General features: G+C 44.9%; 1 protein-coding gene across 2 annotated transcripts in view; it reads left to right on the top strand.

The window, feature by feature from the left end:
- LOC144475498 (protein groucho) overlaps positions 1-19,457 on the top strand; it is a 170,741-nt gene extending 151,284 nt beyond the window's left edge. For both annotated transcript variants that reach the window (XM_078191459.1, XM_078191468.1), the window contains 6 exons: positions 10,892-11,017; positions 11,098-11,380; positions 12,281-12,539; positions 13,002-13,277; positions 14,955-15,558; positions 16,049-19,457. In XM_078191459.1, coding sequence (XP_078047585.1) covers positions 10,892-11,017; positions 11,098-11,380; positions 12,281-12,539; positions 13,002-13,277; positions 14,955-15,558; positions 16,049-16,156 — 1,656 coding nt within the window. In that variant the 3' untranslated portion in view covers positions 16,157-19,457. The remainder of the gene's footprint in view (positions 1-10,891; positions 11,018-11,097; positions 11,381-12,280; positions 12,540-13,001; positions 13,278-14,954; positions 15,559-16,048) is intronic.
- Positions 19,458-21,857: the final 2,400 nt, after the last annotated feature.

The following is a 21,857-nucleotide window of genomic DNA, read 5'->3' as shown; positions in this document are numbered from 1 at the left end:
GGGGGGGGGGGGGGGCTGGTTCGACGTGTGCTCGCGCGAAACAGAAAAAGAGAGAGAAAGAGGGTGGGAGCGGGGGGTGGGAATAGAGAAAGAGAGTGACCCGCCGTAAAACCGTCGCTGTCGTGGTTGGAAGTAATTGGCCGCAACGGTAACGTCGATGGGAACGCAGCCGCTTCGAGGTCGGTCGAACGATAACGATAACAATAATATCGATCACCCGTGGGACGGGTTTTGCGGCAAGGGTAAGGGACGTCGAGACAGGACCGTCTCTGTGCGCGTGTGTGTCCGTGTGTGTGTGTGTGTGTGTCGGGTGTACGCGGCGGCGGGCGTGTGCGCGAAAGAGCGGTAGGGGGATAGTGTGTACGGAAGTGGGTGGGCGAAGCTGTCAGGGCCGATGGTGGTGGTGATGGCGAAGCACTCGGAGCGCGTTGTTGCATAAAATTGTAAAGCCCGGACCGACGGTGGCGGCGCCGAGCCGAGATAGCTGCAAACAGAGGCGAGTTAATTTAAAAATGCAAATTCCACCGCAGGGCTTCTGGCCCGGCCGATGAGAGGGTGGACCGGGGGAGGGGGGGGGGGGGGGGGGCACACGGGGCACGAGGGGTGCGCCCGCGCTACACAGAGCTCCGGCGCGACGGGCGAGACGGGGGGAGCCGGGAGAAAGAGGGTACCGCGCGTTTGCGACCGTTCGCCGGTAGAAAACAGAAGAAACGCAGCGACTGTCGCTCGGAAAAGGGGAAACTCGTGATACACTATTTACCGTGTATCTATGGATCATGCACCGTCGGCTTTTGTCCGTCATGCGACAACACCCCCCATCGCTCTGTGTTGGCGCGATGTTGCAGTCAATCCGGCGCGAATGAATTTCTATAATGATCCTAACTCGCGGAGTCGTATGGATTTAGTTGTACTTTAACAGAAAGTGTAAGGATGATAAGTAATTTATATTGGTTAGTAAATTCTACAGTTGCATTGTCCGGGATCTTTTATTTAAACTACATTTTACGAAACTTAAAACGTTCGTAATCATTCTTGTTTATACTATAATGGAACTTTGATCATATTTTAATGCATTCATTTATCGTGTCCGTGATATTTGATATAATTTTTTGGAAATAATTCTTCTTTTACTCTCGCTTCGAATGAAAAAGAATGTTACTTTTTGTATAGCGCCACATAATATTAGAAATTAATTATAGGTCGAAGTAAAAACGAGTTCGGTGTTTCAAGAACCTGATTAAAATTAATGAAATCGGTCGATTCGAATGCCCCCAAGGAATTAATAATAATAATAATTTTGAAATTCTGTATACATGCCATCGTAACAAAGGAAAATGTTTGCGAGCGCATTTATAAGAAAATATCGATACAAAGGTGGAACAGAGCAAATACGAAATGCTTTCATTTCAAACAGTAACGGAGAAAATGAATTGTTTGATGATCGTCAAAAATTGTGCACTTCGAAAAAACAAAAAAGAAGGAAAGAATTCCGCGTGTTTAAAAGCCAATATAATTTCAAATGATGAAGGCTCGTATCGGGCCACGTGTAGGCGCGCGTATTTGCTTGACAAACACGATGGTAGTGGGTTATTAATTTTGTTATCGGTTTTGCTGTGAAGCTTTTAATTTCTCGTGTGGGAAAATACTAATTGAATGCGGTATTTTCCCCCGAAGGTTATTTAAAAATAATTTTCTGTTGCTCGATTCGAATATTGGTTAACTGGGCTGTGTTTGACGAACACAGAATACGAAGAATAAAAGAGAGGATATTTTGATCGACGAACAATTTTTACCGCCGCGGGCGGAACGCGGCCGGGGAGAGGGGCCGGCCGCCGCCGTGGCATCGGTCTGGCGGCGCGGGCGGCTGGCTAGTGACAGTCTATAACCACTTAGAGGCGTCGCATAATTTCGAATCCTCTTAAGGAAGTAATTTTACCTTGATCAGCTTTGGAAAGCTTACGAATGCGCCCCGTAACTCGTTTCCTAGTCATAAAACGGATCGTTCTGCAAATAACCGCAACGACGTGATCGATAAAATTTCAAAACTTTCCTCGCCCCCGCGGTCGCTTCTAAAAAATAGACAGACAATTGGTAGCGCGCGAAGAGCACTTTCACAGAATAACAAGTTCAAACAATGTCCAAATTATCGAAGAAGGTGTATAAAACGCGTCTTAAAAATAATACACGGTGATTCGCGCAATTTTCGCCCGACGTTTCGCGCGGTTTCTTTCTCTCTGAAAAACCGGGAACCAATCGTAACGGTCCGTTTCTCGTTCTACCGATATATCAGCTGCGCGAATTCTCACGGCCGGCTGCAAGGTGGCGCGCAACAAAAGTAAAAGGTGAACTCAAGTTAATCAAGGTGGCGAGCGCGGGATGGCAGCCGAACGGACGCCACGCGGGAATAAAAGTGCGCGAACACTAATTGCCGCAATGATGGATGCGCGCGGTGACCCAGTAGCACGTGGTTGATTCCAGAAATCGGCTGCCGGCGTCCCCGCGGGACCATTAAAAATTCCATGCATCCTCGAGTGAGGTCGCCGTCCAATGTAGTCATGAGGACCGGCTGAATTACGCCTGCGTGTCAACTTCTCGATGAATCTTCTCGTGGCGCGCCGCGCGCGCTCTCTCGTTGTTCCGATCAAGGAATCAAATGACCGTTGAAACCAACTTCATGAATAAATCTTCTATTACACGTGTGCAACGCGCGGGGAGTTAATTAAATTTCATCGCGTTTGCGGCGTTCCTGGCCGATTTTGGTAAATGAGGAATATGGCTCGCCATCTTCTGTATCTATTTTTTGCTGTAAAAGTACATCCTACAAGGTTTACAATTTTTGTGGTAGAATTACGGATGTTTTATAACAATTAAATGGTCAAAAATGACGAAACTTCTAGTAAAATGATTTTCTATAATTCTATGTACTAGGATTTAAGGGTAGTACATAGTAGATATAATTTATTCGGAAAATATAGTGATCCATCATGAGAATAAGTTATAAGCGTGCTCCGTAAAACGTCAGGTTATTTTTGAATCGCAACGTGCAAGGCTCGTAACCCGACCGCGAACGTGAATACCGAAGCATTCGTTTTCATCGCGATGCGATACGATACGAATACCATGAAATTCGAATTTATATGCCGCATTATCGTGCATTCAATTTTATACAGCTTTTATTCATTGAAATTATCGCGCGCATTAATGCAACTATTAAAATAAAAATTAATACAATACTTACCTCGTCTAAAAGTGGCATCATTAAATGCCCCCTCCGAAATTGCTTCGCCGTATCGTGAGCAACAGTTACCGCGAAAATTAGCGGGGCGCACTTACGCGGAACACTCCGCATAACTCTTTTTATCGCGGCGCATAAACGCGCGAGACTGAACCGGCTCCATCGGGGCCTCGGTGATAATGGGGAAACGGCGACGCGAAGCGAAGCGAGAGAAAGTTAATCGCTTCGGAAGGAAGAAAAATATTAACGAGGAATGCGGGAATTCGTCGGAGCTCTCAATGGTGTCTGAATCACGGCGACGGAGAGGCGTCCGGGTGGCCGACGGATTGCGATTCCCCTTTGCAGCCTATCGGCCGTGCGCGTTTGAGAACCTCTGGGTGCAATCTTGTAGCAACTGGGGTTTGCGGGGTCTTCGGAGACGCGACTCCGGTTCGTAACCTCCTCTCTCGGGGTCCTGGCTACGACGAGGGTGGAGTGAGGAATAGGGAAACAGGCGGCGTGGGTTGGTTGAGGTGGAATACCGTGGGGTGAGTGGTAAGGAGACTACTTGGCGAGCGCCGGCGGTAGGGGGTTGAAAGGAAGGAAGGAAGGAAGGAGAACGAAGAAAGTGCGACCGAGGCGGGCGGAGGATGAGGCGAGTCGGCGGCTTGGGATATATCCGTAAGGTTCGATGGTGTGGGTAGCGCGGTAGTTGGGTCGAGACGAGGCGTCGTGGCGAAGGAGTCGCTCACTCGCTTACCACCCTCATGGCTCCGACCACCAACCCCAATACCACGCACACCACCGACCTCCTCTTTCCCTTCCTCGTCACATCGTCCTCTCGACTACTGCCACCGCACCACCATCTGCGCCTGCTCCGGCGGTGCCTGCTGCCGCTGCCGCTGCTACTGCTCTGCTTGCCAAGTTGCCTGCCTGCCCGCCTGCCTGCTTGCTGCCTGCCTGCCTGCCTGCCTTCGTCTGCCAGTGCCGGCCCACCTCTGCCTGTCGGCAGACCGAGTCGTCCCTAACACTACAAAGTCTATATATCGACGGTGTACCCAACGGCGTGCCCACCGACCTGCCTTTCCTCCTCTCGCTCCTTTTCAGGCCACCCCTTTGAGAGGTACCCCCATATTGATCGTGCCGCGAGAGAACCCTCTTTGCCGAGGAAAGGCTGCTCCCGCACGATCCCGACCATCTAGTTGTAAGTAAACTTACGCGAACGAAGGTCGGGCCCACCACCACCATCACCCTCCTCCCCCTCCTCCCCCTCCGTGTTACCCATCGCTCCTATCACGGCTCTCCGCCGACCGGCGGGGGAGGGGGGGGGGGGTTGCACGTACACGCGGAAACGCGCGGGCCGAGGAACACGCCGAGGGCCGAGGGACGCGGCGGGGCCGGAGGGGAGGGCCGCGTCGTGACGGAACATCGAGTGCTTTCGGCGTTTCAATAGGAAGAAAGGTAAACGATGCGTCGGGGGTAGATAAGGTTGCTGAATACGACGCTGGAATCGAACGTATTGTGCGATGAGAAAAAGAGGATGCCTGTGTCTGAGGACGCGTCTGGCCGATGAACACGGGGATGAAGGAGAATGTTACCCGTTCCCCCGGTGCTGACACAAAAGCTTAAATAGTTGGGGTGCAATTAATCGTACCGGCGCGCACCGGAAGAAATCTTGTAGATTACGGATGTTTATAAAAAATATTCTTTTACGAAAAGGGGGAAGGTAGATTTCGTTGAAATCGTTGTCTTTCTGATTATTACACATTTCTTTACCTTTCGAATATTTCAAGATTTTAGATTTCTTTTTATAAGAAAGAATGTGATTAGTTCTACCATAATGTGTACTTGAATTAAGATATTTTATTCAATTATTTTCTATAAAAGTATTTGTAAATATAAGAGTTTTAATAGAAAAATGTGGATAAGTCAGTTTGTCCAGAATGTCTGATATTATCTCAATTAATTTTACACAATTATTTATACACAATTGTTATTACGCAATTATCGTTCTGCAAACATTATATGCTACTACTGTACAGATTATGTATTACCATCTTAACGTTAATTCCCTTCCACAAGATATCGCGCGAACAAAGCTGTGCGATGATAAATAGCGCAACCGTTCCGCCATCGCGAGCTCGAAGAACTTTTAAATTAATAACTGCAGGTTCGATAAGCAAGCACTTCGGAGTCCGATGTATCGTAAACGGACAGAAACCGATGTCGCCGCTAATCGGATCGCGACAAGGACGAATATCTCGTTCACGGTGGAGAGCCTCTCCCCGCATCCCGGTCATCGATTTAAAATATAGTTTCATTCCGTCGCCGTAAAGTAGTCGGCGGACGTCCCATAAAAATGATCGTTGGCAAACTGTCGTATTTCGGTAGCAGAAATCCCTGACATGATTCTTCGTGAGCCGTCCGCGGAGGTTGGCATAAAAATTCTATGACACGTCGAAACTTTGGCAACAGCGATTCATACGGCTTCCCCCCTTGATCCGTACCAGCGAACTGCTCCGATTCCACGAAACTTATCTCACGCTAACCATCTCCGTTCCGACATAAATCCAAGATCTTCGAGATTCCCCGCATTTTTATGATAATGCCCCGGCCGCCACTCTGTATTCCTCTCGGCGGAGACTGCCTCGCTGCCATCTTCTTCTTCTTCTTCTACCCCGCCTCCTCCTCCTCCTCCACCTTCTTCTTCTTCTTCTTCTTCTTCCTGCTCTTTCTTCTCCCGACTCGCGGTGGCTTCCAGCATACGGCTGCGGAGGATCGTTCTCGGAAGTATCCGGTCGAACTCGTTTCCCCTCTGTCCCCCGTGTTTTCTTTTACCGTCGATTTATCCTGGAAGTAGCGACGGTGTCCCGAAGTGTACCGGGGTCTCTCCTCTCATCAAGCTTTCCTTTCCAGGAACACGACAATCGTAACCGGAGTCCAACTCCCGGTGGTTCTCGGCTGGATAAATAGTTGGCTAGCCATTACGGGATAACGAGAAAGGGCGAGAGAGAGAGAGAGAGAGAGAGAGAGAGAGAGAGAGAGAGAGGGTGGGGAGGGTAAGGGCAGAGAGACGCGGAGAAGGAACGGAGATAGATAGATCGGTTCCGTCCGTGTTCGCCCCGCGAGAGAAAACGAATCCTCCCGGCCGGCCCGAGAGCCGTTCCGTCTCGAGAAAAGTCGAACGGGCGGGCACGTACACCACGACTCCGCCGAGGATTCCTCTTCCCCTTTGAGCAGCCGTTCGAAGCTCGCCTCTGCCTGTTTTCTTGCCTCCTTCCGCCGGAATTCCTGCCTCCTCTCCCCCCCCCCCCCCCCCCCTTCTCCTTTTTATCGACTGAACCGACTACGTCCCGACGTCTCGTGCCGCGCCGCGCCGCGCCGCGCGACCCCCTGAATTTCTCTGTGTCGTCGGATTGCTTTCTGCCGCGTGCCTCCGCAGCGCCTTCCGACCATGTCTCAAATGCTTTCATCCGATAGGTGTCATGGAGGATCGGTTTTCGCTGCTTTTCGGCGCAACAGATGGAATCCGCGCACAATATACCACCACGGTTTATCAAGAATACCTACGGAATATGCTGCCTCACCTGCGAACCTCCTTCGTTGCAATATGTTCCGTCGAAATTCTTAATTTTTAACCAATCTCACGTGGACATTGTTATTAACCAAGTACTATGGAAATGTGTTAGAAACTTTACGAATACTTCAAACAATTGCTGTGCTTTGTAGAGTCTGGTTCGCGATAGAGATTATTAGTAGTAACTAGGCTGAGGATGTTTATACAAAATAAAAATTCTCTAAATAAATTGCAATGCATAGCTACTTAATTGTTTATTGAGTTAAAAATAAGGGAATATTATTTATTGAATGCATAAAGTCCGCAGTCTAGTAATAACCTATTAACTATGAATATTACTCCTCTCTATTAAAGGATGAAATTCTATTCTCACGTCTTATTCGGGTGAATACAAGCACAAAATAAATATAAATTTACTTTTCCTTAGAAGACACGATTGCAATCAGAAAGTTCTAATAACTTAATATGATAATGTCAAAGTTAAATTTAACATACGATAAATATAAAGAAGTTAAAATAATATATAAAAATAAATAAAATAAAGTAGAATAAAATTTAAAAAAACGTTGTAAATATTTCGTAAACATTGGTATCTTCATCGACGCAAATCCAGCGTCAACGAGCACACGCAGCCGGGCGAAAACTCCGCGAGGTAACTGGCAGTGATCACGGCAACGATTTCGATCGGGCATTTCTGCGAGGCGGCGGAGGGTTGGCAAAGTAGTCCTCCATCGTTGCGGAACACCTCGTTCAATTTGCTCCGGCACGGCGGCAATTTGAATTCATTGAGACATTCGCACGGAGGCCGTACCTGGTACTCGAACCAGGTCGTTATTCTCCGGGAAGAATAGGCGGTGTTGCCGAGGACTTTCTAAATCACGGGGCGAACCCTATTTCATCTCCTTTCACACGACGGGCCGGAGAGTCCTCCGGTGCTAGCGGCGGACGCGCGTCGCGACGCTGCGAGGGATGATACCGTGGCGTCGGGGGTAATGGACCGAGCCAGAGGTGCTAGTGGATAAGAGACGAAGGGTAATTGAGAAGAGGAGATTTACTTCGGGGGTCGTCGAGAGAGGCTGCGAGTGGGTAGTTTACGATGTTGCTCCGGATAGGGCGCCGGTTATCGGGGGACAGGGAAAGGGCTCGCGTGCTTACGCGGATGAAGAGGAGACGACGACGACGACGACGACGACGACGGTGCGCGCGCGCGCAGCACCGTTCGCCCGGTTGTCCCCGACAAAACTGTCGCTCGTAAAACTTCCCTGTCGATGATATCTCCGCCGCGACCTTTCCTTCCTATCTCGGAGGCATTGGCGACGCAGTTTTCGGGGATAGGACCACGGCGTTTCCCCGACGCCGACGATTATCGGCGTCGTTCCACGGAAAGGGAATTTTAAGGGGTCCTGAAATGAATGGGGTCGTCGCGTCACGATGCTGATAAATATGGCAAAGTGAATCGCTTTTTAACCGTTGCCACCTAGCCCACGGGCGCAGCTGCTGGATGCTATACCCCCTCGAACCACGTGCGTTGAATTATAGCACGGCGAACTTGCGTAATAACGCGGACACGGTGACTAACGTTAATATCCGAACACCTTTGTACAGGCTCAACAGTTTATAGATAAAAATTTATTTCTTCCTCTCATCAATTAAAACGCTATCTTTAATCGAACACTTTCATTAAGCCCCCGTATTATTAATATTTCATTCCGTGATAAACGAAATAAATCTGTCATTGCGTATACCGAGGTAGCAAAGTGCCATTATCGAGGTTATTAATTGATTAAGAATCGTGCCGCGGCTGTATTATATAAATTGTTACATAATGGCAACAATAATGCATTCGAGATAAAACAAAGAGACTCGTGTAGCAAACGGGTTGCTTAAAAGTGAGTTTAATTTTAATAACTCTGGCACCTTCGAAAATCGACGTCGAATACGAACGAACGTTTAAAAACCGTGGAGCCGTTGTTGATCTTAACGGTGTCTAAATTGTAACCGGCCGGTACCCGTGGATTCAATTTTTCTGTTACGACGAAGACGTAACAAGTTTGCAGAAAATGCTTTCGAAATACATCGATCAACGGCGGCGGAAACTCGTTACCCGTAGCGAAGTTTTAATTGAAAGTTCTGATATTTCATCCCTATTAAAAGCAGGGGAGAGAGAGAGAGAGAGGGGGGGAGGGACGCCGGTGCCTACGAGGCAAATAAAAATTGTTTTCCCCGATTTTCGCGTCCGGCATTCTTTAACAGGAGCGGACGGTTTTCCGTGTTATTTGCCGTGTCGCGTTTTCTCGCTGCGAAGGAAGCCCGGCGAAGGAGTCGGCGCGGACACCGTAATTTAATTGCACCCCGGAATGTCGCCAGGCAAATATTTTATTTAATCGGCGAACGGGGATGAAGTTTCTCCCGACTACCCACCCCCCATCGATGTTTTCGTCGACTTCCGCGTCGCGCACCTTTCCAGTCGACGTTCGTCGAAATCGACGGGGGCCGACGACGTTTTTTCGCGACGAAACGGAAGCGGACTCGAGACTCTGGTCTGAATAAGATCACGCGCGATAAATCTCAATGCTTCGTGCACCCCCTTGGCTGATAGGCTTGTCGACGAACGTATTTGTAATCGGACAACGATTACCGTTATCCAACAATGTTTACTCGTTCCGATAACGAATCGGTAGCCGGTTATCAATTGAATCAACATCCGGTGATTTGTTATCGCTCCGCACTCGAGAGAGCAAGAGCAAGTGTGATACTTGTAACACACTTCTTTCGTGTTTCATTAACCTTCGCACTTGCCGGACTGTTCAAGAATGATTTTATTACAGTTTGAACAAAATGATAATTAATTTGATAGAATAGAGATATTTAATGTTTAATAAAAATGTTGATTAATATGATAAAATAGAAATATTTAAGATTTAATAAAAATGTCAATTAATTTGATAAAATAGAAATATTTAAGATCTAATAAAAATGATAATTAATTTACTGAAATAGAGACATTTACGATTTAATAAAAATATTTATTAATTTGGAAAAATCGAGACATTTAAGATTTAATAAAAATGTTCATTAATATAATAAAATAGAAACAATCGTCTTTTCAATATACAGTACTCGGATGAAAATATAATATATTCATAATAAATGTAATACATTTTTCGTAGAGAATGTCGAGCCGCATCAGATGATGCATTAAAAAGGGGGGCAAACGCTAATTCGTGTAATAAGTAGAAACGGTATGTCATGGGCAGACATGTCAGCTTACACGAGCCATTTCAATGGCGTGTACGCGTATCTCTCGCCGAAAGTTTAAATGAATTTCTCATGAAAAACACAACTGCTGCCTCTAGTACATTTTTAAAAATTAAATTATACAGACGTTTGTTAAATTCGGAATGAGGTACAATTTATATAGCCTGTGGATATTCAAGCAGACAACGCGGTCTGCCTCACAAAATGATAAGAATAATGTTTCAGCGGTACAATGAAGTATCATTAAATAATTGCGCTTATTTTCGACGAATTCCTTTCAGCCAAAATGTAAAAGGTAAATCGAAAATCTTCAACCTTCAGTGAATGCCGAATGCCCTTTCGTTTCTTTTAATGCATAAAAATGACCGACAATTGTACCGAAATCTATGGAACTCGGCTTCGCTGGTTTCATTTAGTAAAATATAGTTATCCGTTCAAATCTTTTTTATTGTCGTCGGTATATTTATATTTTATAGGTTAATGAGCTTTAATCATTGATTTTCTCAGTCTTTTAATCAAATTCTCAGATATTAATTTTTACCATATATTGATTACTAGATTAATAGGGTTACAGAGAACTAAAAGCAACTATTTTATGTTATTTTGTAGGTGCAATAGTAATACGTAACGAAAGTTATTCTTAAATTTATTAATAAAAATTGACGCCAACGTCGTTCTCTTCATCGAACCGAACACAAACGATTCAAACCAAACCATTAGAACTTAAATAGTACATTTACTTCTTTGGGTCCGATCGACCCAAGTTTCGTCACGTGATGGTTTGACGATCCTAAAGCCAAGGCAAGAACTTAGTTCTAACTTCAATTCTTGGTTTGTTACAGAGAAACTCGATATCGCCGGCGGAACGGGAGAAGTACAGCAGGCCCCGGAGCACCCCGGACCCGCAGCACCACGATCATATGCCGTTGAAGAAGATGAAGAAGGAGCAGGACAAGGACATGGGCCATGTAAGTATTCAGGATGGTACTTCATGATCCACCGGCGATGGTATACCTTAATAAAGCCGTGCACACGTTTGCCCCGACAGCAAAGCGATGGCGAGAAGAGCGACCAGGACTTGGTGGTTGACGACGCGAGCGAAGGGCCCGGTAGTCCGGCGGCGAACGGCACCTCGTCGCCCAGGGAGAACGGCCTGGACAAGCTGGGCCCGTCATCGGTACCTATGAGCAGCCAGGTGAAGAAAGAAGTGCCGCCACCCTCGCCGCGGAGCGGCACCAGCAGCAACGCGAGCACGCCCTCGGCAAAGAAGATGGAGGATCGAGAGAAGCCGACCACTCCGATCTCGAAACCTGTCACACCTACATCAGCCGGTACGTTCTTCTGCGTCGCGGAAGCGGTAATCGGCCCCGTAGGAGATCGTTAACACCGCGGACGGGAGATCGCTCTTTTTGTTTCGGGGGTGTAACGAAGTCGGAAAGTGCATTGCGGATGAGTAATAGGGACCGGGGACGTATAAAGACGTTGATCTATGCGCCGATGGGTATCGCGGGGAACCTGGCTTAATTAACCGATCAACGGAAGTGCCATTTAGTGGGAATCGCGAGGATCTGTTCATCGATTCATTAGACAGTCGCGAATTCGAAATGTGGGATTTTAAGACTATGGTTTTGTTAAATATACTTTTTAAAACTGCTCACGGTTTTTGCGTGGTATAATATACTCGATGTTGAAATTGAAGTTTAATGCGAGAAATCAATACTTTCCTTCAATTATGTGATATATAGAGAATATTTGTCTCTAATTTGTCTTTTATTTAGTCTCAATTTTATCTCTTATTTAGTCTCAAAACGAGTAAATAATTTTATGCAACTACTAATATATTTTTATAATCTTTCATGTTAAATATTCAACAACCTTAAAGGAACGTTTTAAAAAAGTGCCACATTAAAATTAATTACTTATTTCTCCTCTTCCATATCTCTAGCAAATTAATAATAATCTGACAAAAAGATCGTCGATAAAATTTAAAAAATGAGAAAATAATTACAACATAATTTTATTAATGCAATATAACGCTTTCACGAGGATTTCACAAGATTCTGCTGGCTCTAACATTTCAGTTAGTTAGGCCATGTAAAATCTAGAGCATTTTTAAAGAGCTTTCTATACAACTATATCGAGGGTGTCCAGTTGCAGTTAGAACCCGATAGGCTTGCGTTAATCGGGAAGGTGAAAAATGGCAAGTCTGACGATAAATGTATGGTCGACAGGTGGTAGCAGCTCCGGCTCCGGCGGTCTGAAACCATCGAGTTCCAGCAAACCGCTGGTCTCGGCTTCGGCGGTCGGCCCTTATCCGCCACACTATCCGCCGCCACATCATCCACCCGCAGGACCTCATGCGGACATGTTGGGTTATCCTCCGGCAGCCCTGAATGGATATCCCACAAGACCGCCTCTTCAGCAACTCTACGATCCTCACGGAAGCATGAGGGCACCTCTTGGACCTTTCGGTGTGCCCGGCGGCAAACCGTAAGTACTCTTCATTTTACTTCACCGGTTAGCTTCGTGAACCGCCCTTGATCGCGTCCGAATTTCGCTCGCCGACCCTGTCCGATTCCAATGAATCTGACGGAGCTAAATCGTCAATAGCATGTTCGAGTCTAGAAAATTTTTTTACTATTTAAAATTTACTAATTTTATTGCAACAGAAGTTAGTATTATACTTCAGTATTTATTAGCTATTTTATCTTCAGCATCTGGACATTCAATCCAAATAAAAACACTTCTGTTACATATAACTTCTTCTACTCTATAAAAATAAAATAAACCGTATTTATTAAAATTTGCTAACGCTGAAATTGTTTTAAATGGCTTGACAATTTTCAATGGCTCTTGAACGAATTTGGCGCGCGAAATAAGAATATAACAATAAATGTTACCTTACTACCGTCAATTCGAAGGGGGTTAAATCGTGTTTGTTTGTTTGAACAGTGCGTACAGCTTCCACGTGTCTAGCGAGGGCCAGATGCAGCCGGTCCCGTTTCCACCTGATGCTCTAATTGGACAAGGAATACCGCGTCACGCGCGCCAGATAAATACCCTGACACACGGCGAGGTGGTGTGCGCCGTAACGATCTCAAATCCGACTAAATACGTTTACACCGGTGGCAAAGGATGCGTCAAGGTCTGGGACATCAATCAGGGCGGCAGCGGCAGCGCGAAACACGTTTCGCAGCTTGATTGCTTGCAGCGGGACAACTACATCAGGTTGGTTAAACGTTCACGGCACATGACACATTAACTTTCCACTCCGCGGAGCAAACGCGATCCCCAGCCTGAATAAATTCTGATTAGCGCGCACCTGCGGCGCTATTAAGGTCGCGTCCGATGATACGTGCGACTGTCCACAGTTAATCGCGATATCCTCGAAAACGTTTCGATTTCTAATTGTGCCGCCGAATCGAGTATCGTTTATGCCGTTTGTCTGTCGACTATTTTGTGATCGATAATATTCAGTTTCAAGAATTAAAAGCGATGATAGAGTACATGCTTAGAGGATAAGTGAACATCTTTCAAGACCAATTGACAGTGCTTCTAAAAGCCGCAATGTCTCGAAAAATAAACGATTTAAGAGTATAAAGTATAATCGATGGAAGAGTAAAATGGATGGTAATAGTAAAAAGGATTCTAAGCAACAAAAGTCGTTCCACAACGGTGGCGTCGTTGGACGTTCCACCTGCATCTCCCAGGCTAATAATAGGAAAGAATAATGCTCATAAACAAGATATGACACGAGGTTCCATAGGGGACTGCTTGTACTACATGGCAAGCTGGCGTTAATGACGCAGCTGCCCGAATCAAATGATAGTCTTATCCAAGCCTTAATCTAATTCACGATGGCGACACGAACGAACTATAACGAACAACGAGGAATAATTCCTTTGTTTCTTACACTCTGCTGTCATTCAAAGTCATTGCGAGCGGAGTCCACCGCGACTCTCGCGCCAGATGCGAGAGAACGAGCGATCGTCTCGTGTTAACGGACCAAACTGATGCGTGTTCGAAACGCGAGAGTCCCGTGATCGCATCGAGGCGGTACCGGGCTTCAACGCCAACGATGCTCGAACGCGAGCCCAAAGCCACCAGAATGAAGCTGGGAGATGTGAAGGACAATCGACTGGCTCAGCAGAGCTCGAGCAGCACCGACGGTAGTCGACGCAGTTCAAAGAGAGCTGCGGTAGCCGGTACCGCGCGGCTCTTTGATCTCCGCTGCCTACCATTGGATAGCAGTTGGCTGGCGCAGATCGTCCAGCAGCATCGGCGGCAGCGGGCAGTTCCAATATGCTTCTGATGGAATTGTTTATCACAGTGTTTTCCGCGATACGTGCATCTGCGGATACCGTGATAAAATATTCCATCAGAAGCATCTGCTGGTCAAACATCTCTGGCACAATTGCGTGAAGAATTCGACGCCGGAGTGCAATTTGGATGCGAAAAAACGTTCGTTCCGACGCGATTGCGGCCGCAGGTTGAAGAAGAGGAAAGCGATCAACTTTCATATGAGCTACGAATGCAAGAAACACGGTTGTGATGTCACGTATTTTTTGCAATCGTGTGGAAGTTCTGTCAAATGTCCAATTTGTAACAAATCCTTGGTTGGATCGACGGTGCGACCAGCTTGATCTATTATTTTCGAAAGCGTCTGGCATGAGTAGATTAATCAGACGTCATCGAAATGTACAGTAATTGGGCAGAAGGCTATGGTTTATTAGCGAATTGGTCTAATTTCAATTTAAAAAAGATTGCTGTTAAATTCTTGAAATATATAAAATCTCTGTCCAAGAGAAATGAAGCCAGAGCTCACGTAATTTTAATTCAGCTAAGCGTACTTTGTCCTAAAATGAATTTAGTATTCTAACACGGTGGTTTCTTTTAATCCGACAGATCCGTGAAGCTACTACCAGACGGCAGGACTCTGATCGTAGGCGGCGAAGCGAGTAATCTAAGTATCTGGGATCTGGCGAGTCCGACGCCGAGGATCAAGGCGGAACTGACCTCGAACGCTCCGGCCTGCTACGCGCTGGCCATCTCGCCGGACTCGAAGGTCTGCTTCAGCTGTTGCAGCGACGGTAACATCGCTGTCTGGGACCTGCAAAATCAGGCGCTGGTCAGACAGTTCCAAGGGCACACGGACGGCGCGTCTTGCATCGACATCTCCGCGGACGGGTCGAAGCTCTGGACCGGCGGACTGGACAACACGGTCCGCTCGTGGGACCTCCGGGAAGGCAGGCAGCTCCAGCAACACGACTTCACCTCGCAGATATTCTCCCTGGGCTACTGTCCCACAGGGGAGTGGCTCGCGGTCGGCATGGAGAACTCGAACGTCGAAGTGCTCCACGCTACGAAACCAGACAAATATCAACTCCACTTGCACGAGTCCTGTGTGCTCTCGTTACGTTTCGCTACCTGCGGCAAATGGTTCGTCTCCACTGGCAAGGACAATTTGCTGAACGCGTGGCGTACACCTTATGGTGCCTCAATATTCCAGGTAGGGATTGAGTTTGCTTATTTCTGTTCCATAACAATTTGAAGACCCTATGACATTCAACGTTCTGTCAGGAGTGGCTACAATATTTCTATATGCAGTATCAATGACCTTACAATGATTTTGAGAAAATGTCTGGAAGCTAGAAATTGCCTGTTACTTTGTTAAATAGTATAAACTTTCTCTTCTTCATTTTTAATGTCTTCTTTATTTTTCCTTGTACATACAGTGTCTCATGTTTAAATAAAACCACTGGAATGTCTTGGAACGAATTGAAAATAATAAAACATGTTTGGATAAAATTTACATAATTACTCTGGTTGAACCATCAATTATTTTGTGTAACCAAACGGTAGAAAGATTTTTGAATGTATATAACAACGTTTACTGTCATCTAGAATCATCCCCAGAGTGCAAAGAATTAAAAACTGATTTTCAAAATTTTATAGATGTAATAGACAATTTGTAATTGTGTAATTTTCTTGTGTTACAGTCAAAGGAATCCTCATCCGTGCTTAGTTGCGATATTTCTACCGACGACAAATACATAGTGACTGGATCGGGTGACAAGAAAGCAACCGTCTACGAAGTGATATACTGAATCATCAGCACGATCGCATTGTCGGACTTTGGATATCATCGAACGGAAGCTTTCGCAGTTTTCGTACGGGTTTCAGCTTTCTGAGAAAGAAGAAAGAAACTCGTTACTATATGACGCACTGAAACTGTCGGTCTAAGGAGCACGAGAAGCTAAAACTCCACTCTGAGAAGACTATTATTTTGTGAATCGAGTGACGCGACGTTACGTGTTATATTTGTTATATTTGGATGATGCGCAACGGCCGCCGTACGTGGACACGATTAGGTCGCCGAGGACTGAAGTTACATTATATAGATATAAATATATAAATATATATATATAAATATAAAGGTGGCAGAACGTTTTAGCTATTTAAGATTGTATAGAGCGCATAGTTATAAATAGAAAAAACGATGTTGAATGATACAGTGCGTGATGATGTTCGTCCCTGGAATGAGATCATGTGAGATCCGGGGTACGAACCGACTTCGGCCAGAAGTCGCCTGTGTAATATGTTACTAATGTAATATAGCGTTTTATGGTTAAGTGACTCATAGGCGTGAGTGTGAGAGATCGCGAAGGTGGAAGCGTGGTATTTGATCATTCCCGCTACGCGCGATGTCCTCGTGCTTTATACGCGGAAAAGGACGAATGAAGGGGCACGTGTGTGGATCAGCGTGTAAACCCGGTAGGAATGTGTGTCGTGTTGCGGAAATTTGATCGAGCAAAGCGATGCATCCGCTAGCGAGGCCAGTCCTGAGGGGAATCGATGAGAAGTTAAAGGCATCGCAAACCCTTTGTTGGTCATGATCATTTGTTGGCATGTCTTTTTAGTCTGCATCGGTCGCTTTTTTCAAGGCAGCGTCTTCCGACAGCATCTTTTCGATTATTTTTCGCCTATCGCAGCTTCCCCTTTCGACTACGCTCCACTCAGTTTATTATGGAAGTAATCTTCCTCGAGACTGTCGCGTTCCGTGGTCTATTCGAGCCTCGGAACCTGTATAATTCACTATAATGACAGTCGTTCCACACGCCCCTCCGACTGCCATGTAGAAGCACGGCCCTGTTAGGGTTCCACGTGCGTCCGCAAGCATGTGATCATTTCTGTTGTTGTTAACCCATTTCTTCTATAGTTATGCGAGAAACTATGTGGAACATGATTGGCACGCCCCTTGTACACGGAAAGCGGCCGCCCCCCCCAAAATGTTGTATCCTTGTGGGAGTGTAACAGACGCAACGATGTGTACCTGTCGAGGGTGTCTGGAGTCTGCCATGCACATCCGGCGAGCCATTCATTCGATCTGCTCCCAGAAGTTGCTGTAATAATATCAAACACTTTCGTAGAGGAGAGAGAGAGAGAGAGAGAGGCGTCTAGAATGGACATAGCGAGTATAGGGCTATGAACTGATGTGTAATTATTTCGATCTGAAGGAAGCGTCGTGGTATTTCCGTTGCGAAAGAGTAACGACATCGTTTGGTACTCGCACACGTAAGCCTGAGTTCTGGGGACTTTGTTGGCTCTTTCGTCGCTCTGCGTCACACCACCATCGGATAACAATTCGCCGTTCGGTAACCGTGGAAATTTGTTCAATGGCCAAGAGAGGATGAAGACAGAAGCAACGCGGTTCGATCTCTCTCGACCGTTTTTTTTTTCTAGAGCAAACACGCAAACGATAAAAGGAGGTGACCTCTTTCAGTCGTATTAGAGTCGACGAGTCGATCCCTCGCGAGGTACAAAGCTTTTGGTATGTCGTAGCTTCTCTTGACGTCTCGAGCTTGATCACCGGGCAAAGATCGCGGAGTCTTTGCTCGACTTATTGAGTAGTAATATTTTTTACGACTGCTGCTCTCTTCGCCGCGTAACGATCACTGGTCGTACGATATTGTAACTTCGCAGTGTACGTATGGTTTACAGATTCGACATCGGTTTGAGTGTTTTATTAGAGGACCGAGTGCGATGTACTATATATGTTGTACCGTCGTGAGGGAGATGAGATGATGTCCGCGTCTATCGGAATCCAGCAGTCGTACTCGATGGAAATACAGGAACACATGCGAGCGAGCTTGGGCGCGTGTGACATTATTCCCACTCCGGGCACGAGACGCGTGTACTTGGCGAAGGATATACAAGATACGCTCAGAAACGATACGTTTTTTCAAGATATTCAGCGAGATATTTTTGTGATTGTCCAACGATAGCCCTAGTTTTAACCGAACGACGCGAGTCGCGTCGCAAGTGGAGCGAACGCTGCGGTGCCATCAAACTTCGTAGGTCGTCGAGCGGCAAGCACATGTTGACACGCCTACGTAGATCCACCTTGGACCTTAATACTCAATTCTAGGCACCCAGACCAATGTAACTTGCGTAGCGGATTCTGCGTCCAACCGAGGGTGTCAAATTTAGTAGTCGAATTTTTAAATGAGTTTCAAAGCGTACCGCGGCGTTCGGTTCCACCGACGACGCGACTCCGCCGGATTGAATTTTATCGTATCGCGGCAGGATCAAATTGATGATTGCATTTACGTACGTTGACAGTTTTTCTTCGTGCCGGCGTGACGGGGTGTAAAGTTATAGGGTACTAGGTAGCGCGTCATTTATTCGGATCTGACATACGGTCAAAGCAGGGGATGCATAATGGAGATTTATATTTTGTTACAGGATGACACACGTTTTACATTCGCTGTGATCGTCGTAGAATCGACGCTGTAATACTGCCCCGCGCGAGGATTTATCGTTAAGTAAACGCGAATTTTTTCACAACAGGGAAAGAATGAGAATGGGTACACGCGAGAAAAAATATCGGAAACAAAAGCAACTGCGGATAGATTTTCGACGAGCACAGCTCCGAACGATAGACCAATAGAAACAACGATACCTCAAGAAGACTCAATAGTTAATTATCTCTTACGGATTAACTTGTACAGAATCCATATTCTTTTACAGTGAATAATACGCATACCCACGCAGATGCATTAGGACACACACATGTACACACAGGTACACACAACAATGCCACGAACACACTAAATACAGGCGCACTAGGAAGAACAACGGCAACAACAACAAAAAAAAAATAAAACTAGAAGTAACAACGAGATCGCGGCTCGACACATTGAAGTAATTAATAATTGTGTCCTGCATTGACTAAATTGTGTCTCCGTGCTCACAGTTTGCACTCCGTGTGTACGAAAGTAAAGAGAATGCGTTTCTAGCAGAGGAAAAAAAAGACAAGTGTTAATCCTTTCCAAGCACAGTTCATGTTGTTCCTATAGCTACGCGACAATTGTTTCTTTCGACAATTAAATCATCTATATCTATATACATTGTCTGTTCTCTTAATTATCATTCCATCCCTATTCCCTTCATAAAAGTTGACTTCAGTATGTTATCAATACTGGGTTGTTTAGTTTTTATTGTAGGTAAGAGTAAGTGAAAGAATTTTTCATTGCCCTTTTATTATTCAATTTAGCTTAAATTAAAGTTGATAGAATCTACTTTAAAATAGACTAGATTAAATTGTGAAATAATCATGAAAACATTTTAAAAAATTAAAGAATCTGAGCTGTGATATTAACGAAAATTGCCTGATTTCGAAAGGGTAGTTCAGATCGATTTTAAGGTAACTTCTCGTGGAAATTTTTTAATTCAAGTTAGCTTAAATTAAAACTGTGAGTGTATGCTTTCAGATAGGGTAGATTAAATAAAAAAAAAGGTATCGCAAAATCATGTCTTTCATGGTAAGAATGAGGTATACTGAAAACTCAGGAAACTGGAACATATTATTCCTATACCTAGTCAGTGCTGTTTTACCCTTGTACTTCGTTCCGCGATAACTCCTGCAACTCCGTTGTTATTGTCACGCCCTTCCATATCATTGAGTGATAAGAGTTGAAACCGCAAACGAGGTATAGTATCCATCTGTGTCAGAACTATACCTCATTTAGGTTATCACTTCCATTGGATATCAGCAGGTGATGATACTACGATCACAGATAAGATATAAAAATAGAGATTGATTTACCGGCCTGATATTTGTCGACTATTTGCCGTAACGCTTCGTCATGGATAATGCTTAATTAAAAAACTTCGTGAAATAATAAACAGTTTTAGTATGAATCGGAACAGGTAGTTATAGGACCATACATTTCTCTTATTATTTCACGAGCAATTCTCAACTAATTGTTATTAATATATTCATTAAGTTTTATCGATGCGTCGTTCAATTTTCATATATACGACAATACTTAATAGACATATATAATGTGACGATACATTTTTCTAAAGTATAAAATATTTCCATTGGTTCATAAATGCAGATATTTTTAGATGTATGTTCCTTTTATATATTATGCCACGCGTATTATTATTTATAAATGATATGCCTTTCTACTAATTTCATAGTTTATAAACTTGGTAAGATGTTATCGCCATAGGGTTCTAAGGACATTATCTCAGAACCCAATTAATCCTTGTACTACGAACGATATACATCTTCCTAGAGTTATTAATGTACAAGGTGTTCCAGATGACGGTACATCCATGAATGATGCGATTTAATAAAAAAATATAAATTATATACTTCCCTCTTATGCTAGGTTTTTGGGAAAAATGATTAGAATGGTATAGAATTGATACTGATTGGCTCATCCGCCTATGATCAATCACTTTTACTTGCAAATATTAGAAACAGGTAAATTAGATAAATTTTGAAATTAACTTTTCTCGAAACAAAGCCTTAGATAATAAAATTTGATTCTGTATTTTCAGTATACATATTTCATACGGAATTACACCCTTCGTATAAAACAAGCCTGCACAAATTATAACAGATTCATAAAATATAAACATAAGGACATTAATAAACATATATTATATCGAATTTCTGTAATGTCGCAATTCATAAACACTATTTGTACATATTTATTGCCACTAAACTGCAGTAACTCGTAGTCGAAATAAAGTATATCGAATACTCGATTCCTGCTAACAAATCCATAACGTCGAGCATAACACACGAATGGAAATAGATTTCTGAGAGCCGGCAAAATCGGGTCACAAAAATAAACATTAAATATTAAATAAATTCTTATATTTCACCGTTTAATTAATCTTTAGAATAACGTTCTATTACGGTAAACGTTGAACTGTTCCTCAATCAACGACATCAATTCCTCCCCTATTTCAATCGCCACCAAACGCGCATAAAATAATTTAAAACAATCTCTACGATAAATCTAGAACCCCTCCGTCGAAACGTGCGTTTCCACGCCGCTCGCAAGAATCTTCATTAAAACATCTGGGTCGTTATTCTCGGAGGGACGTACGGAAGGTTCGAGCAAAAGAGAGTGCCTCTACCATTATTTCAGACACAGCTAGAGTTACATTGCGCGGTGAAACCGAGTTAAGAAGAAACAGCGCGCACGAAACACGGATCGATCTTGCGCTCGGTGCATCGTTCTAAAATCAACCTAAGCATTACCCGCGGAGTTACACACCGTCGTCTGCGCATCGTCGGTCTCGCTTTCCTCTCTTTCCAACGGCGTCGTCGAACCCGAGAGAAGCTCGCCGGTAGGATTATTTATCACTCATTTCGGCAGCTTAAGCAGTTCGCCGCGGCTAAATAGGATGCGAGGGGGGGGGGGCGGGGGGGCCCATTCTGTCGTACGAGCATTCACCCCCCGTTACCGAGGAATAAAGTCCTCCAACCCTCCCCCCCCCCGC

The sequence above is a fragment of the Augochlora pura genome, chromosome 2 (assembly GCF_028453695.1).
Source record: "Augochlora pura isolate Apur16 chromosome 2, APUR_v2.2.1, whole genome shotgun sequence".
NCBI lineage: Eukaryota > Metazoa > Arthropoda > Insecta > Hymenoptera > Halictidae > Augochlora > Augochlora pura.
This window is presented reverse-complemented; position numbering and strand designations above follow the sequence as displayed.